We start from the raw sequence: 5,636 nt of genomic DNA on the forward strand, positions 1-5,636 counted from the left end.
ATGATTCTGTCACTAATGCTCGTTACAAATCAGATGCAACATCTTTGAACAAAAGGGAATCTGTAGTGTTAGCCGCGGACTTTTGTTTAGTAGGCTATTCAACCTCAACAAAACAAATCATAACCCATTTTGTGGATATTACAAAGATAAAAATGATACCTAAATAATAATAATAATAATAAAAACATTTTCCACACAATTTTATTTTTTATAGGGCCATCAGAGAAGGGGCCACCACTGGAGAGATTGCGTTATAAAAACTGTCCTATCGATGTACAAGGAACGCTTTAGAAGGAAAAACAAATGTGACAAACACAAACCTCTTGCTTTTGTGTGCCATTTCATTGAGGTCGATAAAATCTTAAAATGTTATTTTATTTTTAAAGACTTTGTAATAATGAGGACTATTTCTGTTCATTTATTTCAGTGTAAAACATTTGTGAAGTGAGTTTGATATTATTCAGTAAAAACACTTACACTTGAGTGTTTGAATACAGAGTTTAATATTGAAGAATCTCAACAGTTCCTCTACAGCTCGTTGAATTTGACATGTCTGATTCTGTATTTGGTTAGATGTGTTCAGAAGGGTTCCAGATGTTCATCGAAGGTTTTAGGAAACATGAATCCAGACAGTGTCAGCTTTCCTCCATTACAGGGAAGAGCCTGATGTATCTTCGCATGAACACACACTCCATCATCGCTTCCACCAAGAAACACCTGACGGAGAAAAGAGAGAGAAATCAATACTTTACAAGCTCAACAGTGGCAGTGGTCGACTACATTTAGGCATGTCCAGCAATGCTACAAAGTGGAGAATAATTTAGTAAAAAGTTCTCAAAATTGAGAAAATCTAATGCAAATGCAAGAATTTTGTCTTTCACTGCTACAGATGGTGAGCTGATATTGGGCAGCATGCATGCTTTCAGTGATGAATTCACAAGCTCAAAAACCATAAAAAAAAAAAAAACAAACAAACAAAAGCACTCACTTACCTTGACCACATAATTTTTTCCATTCACAACCTGAGAAGAATAGACCGAAGGAATGTAAACCTTCGAATCATTTCCATTCACAACTCTGTCCTCAATCAGTTTCCTCATCTGAATAAACAGATAAACATTATTATAGTAACACATTACAATAAAACATGCTTTGAATATTGTACATCAGTTTTAATGAGTTCAGAGTTTTCAATAAAGGATTAATCCAGAATGATTATTAATCTATATTTTATTAAAGCTGAATTTATTGCAAAAGGCAGTTACATATATATCATTCATACAATGCAACATGGATATAAAAAAAAAATTTGAAAACTAAACAACCCAAAAACAAATAATTAATTTAGTATAAACAATATTACAGCTCACTAGTTAGTATAGGAGTGATTTTGTGTCTCATACCTCAAGGCAAATCTTTATCACCTCTAGAGTGACCGGTTTCACTGGACTCCAGCCTCCACACATTGACATTACTGCAGTGTGCTGATGATCAGTGAAGAGAAGAGGAGAGATAATCAGTCAGTCTGACTCCCAGAACAACAGTGCTGCACTTTTAAAGTTAAGATCACATGACCTGAAGAATTGTGGGAGGTGTTGTCAGACATGTATAACACAATATAAATGGTTTCAAAAGGCGTGTTTTCGTAAATCCTTTATTAAGAGGTTTGAATGTTGTTGTTTTTTTATTCTAGTTAGCTGGTATTGATCAATTAAGATACTGTTGGTCGATTTTGTTCTCATTAAGAGTAAGCAATTCTCAAAAAGTATTCTGAATTCTGAAGTACTCTTACTGTATATGAAAAGTCTGAAGTTCTTCTCTGACCGGATGTAACCAGCATTAAATTCCAGGCTGAAGCAAAGTCAGATTTTGCAGAAGAATCATCTGTTTCCTGTGGTTTTGTCCCGGTGGTCGTCTGAGACAAGGTCTTTACAGGGGATCTGTATCTGGGGCTCACCTAGTTGTCCTCCGCTGTCTTTCAGGGTTTTGAGAATGCAGCAGACGTGGAGGATTATAATGTAACGAGCTTGTTCAAATACTGAGGAGCTAAACCATTCAGGGCTTTATAAGTAATAAGCAAGATTTTAAAATCTATATAATGTTTGATAGGGAGCCAGTGCAGGGTTGACAGGACCGGGCTAATATGGTCATACTTCCTGGTTCTAGTAAGAACTCTTGCTGCTGCATTTTGGACTAGCTGTAGTTTCTGTATGTTGGTAATCTAACCTTGAGGTCATAAAAGCATGGATTAACATTTCTGCATTTGACATTGAGAGAGCACAGGCCAAAATTTTGATATATTTTTGAAATGGTAAAATGCAGTTTTACAAATGCTAGAAACGTGGATTTCTAAGGAAAGATTGCCATCAAACAGCACACCTAACTGATGACGAAGAATTGACAGAGCAGCCATCAAGTTTTAGACAGCGTTCTAGGTTATTAAATGTTGAGTTTTTAGGTCTTATAATCAACAACTCTGTTTTTTCAGAATTTAACAGTAAGAAATGACTTGTCATCAAGTTTTTTATATCGACTGTGCATTCCGTTACTTTTTCAAATTGTAATGCTTCGCCAGGCCACAAAATATAGAGCTGAGTATCATCAGCATAACAGCGAAAGCTAACACTCTGTTTCCTGATGATATCTCCCAAGGGTAATTTCGGTCTATAATTAACTAGTTCTTTGGGGTCAAGTTGTGGTTTTTTGATGAAAGGCTTAATAACAGCCAGTTTGAAGGTTTTGGGGGCATATCCTAATGACAATGAGGAATTAATAATATTAAGAAGAGGATCTATGACTTCTGGAAGCAACTCTTTTAGGAGCTTAGATGGAATAGGGTCTAACATACAAGTTGTTTTAGATGATTTCTCCTATTGTAGAGAATAAGTGGAATTGTCCCACTTGTTGATGCTTTATTTTTTGTTAATTTAGACACTGTATTGAATAAATACCTGGGGTTATGTTTGTTTTCTTCTAAAAGAGACGAAAAGTAATCAGATCTAGCCGTTTTTAATGCTTTTCTGTAGGATAGGTTACTTTCACGCCAAGCAATACCATTATATGGTAATACCATACATCATATGAGGAACAGTGGGAATTTTGATTGGGGGGGCAATGGGGGGTCCTGGTCATTTCAAGGGGGGTCTCATGAAAACCAACAAAAAATACAGTGGACACGGGTAATAACTGCATATTACTGCTACTAAACAACAAAAACAACACAGCATATCAACTACTTTGTTTTTAATTAATTAATTGCAGTTTGCAAACAATATGCTCAAACTTTAAAGGGTAGGTGCTTTAAATGTTTCGCGTCACCAATACGCATTAATCCACAAATGACTTAAGCGGTTAACTTTTTTAACGTGGCTGACACTCCCTCTGAACAGGGCCGTGAAGAGACCTTTGGAGGGGCAGGTGCTCAAAGTATAAAAGGGGCCCATGGAACAAGGCTTTAAATGGTGCTGTTCAAAATATCAATACAGCAATATATTGTGATGCATTCCTTGCTGATTTGCGTATCGATATGGATGATTATGTATTGATACAGCAGCAAATGCTTTGATGCAGTTTTGAAAAAGAAACATTAGAGAAGACAATTTTAAGTTTAAAATAATAATAGATCAGGGATTAGAAACTGAAAAGTCTTAAATTGTCCCAACCTGATGGCTTTTTCTTCTCTGTTCTACAGAATAATTAAGAACAGCGGTTATTGTAAAAACTATAGAAAACACTTGTGCCTCTACATTTTCCTCTTTCTCACCAGCCTCTGACTCCTGGCTTGCTGTTACCTGCTCTCTTTCTGTCACTTGTGCCTCTACATTTCCCTCTTTTTCTTCCTCTTTCTCCATCTCCTCATTTGATCTATTACTTTCCACTCTCTGTCCATCTAGGAACAAGGCTCAATTTACTATTTCAGCATTAATCTATTATTTTAACCATAACTACTAAGTCGTGGAAGTCGTGGGCTAATGGTTAAAGAGTCGGACTTGCAATCGAAAGGTTGTGAGTTAGAGTCTCGGGCCGGCAGGAATTGTTGGTGGGGGGAGTGCATGTACAGTTCTCTCTCCACCTTAAATACCACGACTTAGGTGCCCTTGAGGAAGGCACCGAACCCCCAACTGCTCCCGGGCGCCGCAGCATGAATGGCTGCCCACTGCTCCGGGTGTGTGTTCACAGTGTGTGTGTGCACTTCAGATGGGTTAAATGCAGAGCATGAATTCTGAGTACGGGTCACCATACTTGGCTGAATGTCATGTCACTTTCACTTTCACTTTCACTGCTCTTGCACCTAATGAATAAGTCCACCTTAAATATTGATACAAAATATAAAAAAATGATACACTGGAATATAGTGATTCATATTATTATTACTGTTGTAGTTGTTGTTGTCTAAAATCGAACACCTTTGCAATGTAAACAAATGACAGGCTACATTTGTTATTCATATCCTTCACACTGCACTTTGATGTCAGGTATATTATGCATTTTTTATTGACATTGATATTTTTACATTTATTTCCAGAGAGATATTATTGAGTTTACAGGCTAAAGTGGTCTTGCTGTTGTAAACACTGTTGCTATTGTAGAAAAAAAAAATATTTGCGTCAGATTTAAAATATAATTATATTTTAATTAATTTCTGAATTGTTTTTATTTTTATAATAATAATTCAGAGAATGAGAAAATCTGAATAAGCCTTACCAGTGTTGTGATAATTATTTTTAAGGCACTCTATGTGTTAGAAAATAAATAAGTAGGCCTACTGTAATATAATAATAGTTTAGTCAAATAACATAAACAAGACCAGACCCCTCGATGCCTGTGACACTTTTCTCCCTCAAACAGCACGCTAGTGTTACTTCTACACTACAGTCTACACACAGCAATATAAACATATCTGCATGTTCTCACATCACATCGTTCTTGTAAAATAATAATAAGTAAATAAACATCAAAATCACTTCGCTGAGAATGAAACACCACTTACCAGCTGCCGCGGTGTTGAAAATATCCCTTAGCAATTAAAAAATGCGCTTGAGGAATCGTCCCGATGTAGCAGTCGATTCTGTTCCCCTCGGAATGTCTGTTCCCCTTTACGCAAACATACTACAATTCTTGCGTAGTTGCTGAGTTACTATACGTACGATCAGAACTAGCGTGCGCAAGAAGCGCGACTGGATGTACGGCAAGTCAAATAGTTCAAAATAGCGTCCTAAAACCTAAACTTGAAAATAGTTTTAAGACGAGAGGTTTTTCAACTTGAAATGTATTTCCTTTTTTTTTTTCAATTACCGATTTCAATGTGATGCTTGAGGCTTTGGCTCTGTTTTATACTGTCGTATACTTATTAATTTATGCTCATTTATGTTTACTTTTTTATCATATGCCGTTGTTGTACTTATGTATGCACTGTAAGCTTAACAATATTTGTGTGTGGTGTGTGCAAAACATACATTAGAATAAGTATACAATGAACCATAAATGTTGTATAAATCAGAACCCTATGCACACATGAAAATTTTAATGCATAGTGATCTTTTTACCCTTTATTCAATAAACTATATAAACCTGGTTAACAGACTCTGTGCTTTGGTCTGAAAGAATGATCTTTGTTGCCCCAAACCTGTGAAATA

The 5,636-nt window shown here is 36.0% G+C and overlaps 1 protein-coding gene across 2 annotated transcripts; it reads right to left on the reverse strand.

The window, feature by feature from the left end:
- Window positions 1-484: 484 nt before the first annotated feature.
- Window positions 485-5,315, reverse strand: LOC132140219 (cystatin-B-like). Of its 2 annotated transcripts, none has more exons than XM_059549035.1 (4): window positions 4,991-5,315; window positions 1,404-1,484; window positions 993-1,100; window positions 485-717 (listed from the first exon to the last, which is right to left on the reverse strand). In XM_059549035.1, the coding sequence occupies exons 2-4, from the start codon at window positions 1,470-1,472 to the stop codon at window positions 580-582; spliced, it is 315 nt and encodes a 104-aa protein (XP_059405018.1). In that variant the 5' UTR covers window positions 1,473-1,484; window positions 4,991-5,315; the 3' UTR covers window positions 485-579. The 2 variants fall into 2 exon arrangements, with proteins under 2 accessions (XP_059405018.1, XP_059405017.1); XM_059549034.1 differs by lacking the exon at window positions 4,991-5,315 and adding an exon at window positions 1,793-2,010.
- Window positions 5,316-5,636: the final 321 nt, after the last annotated feature.

The sequence above is a fragment of the Carassius carassius genome, chromosome 5 (genome assembly GCF_963082965.1).
Source record: "Carassius carassius chromosome 5, fCarCar2.1, whole genome shotgun sequence".
NCBI lineage: Eukaryota > Metazoa > Chordata > Actinopteri > Cypriniformes > Cyprinidae > Carassius > Carassius carassius.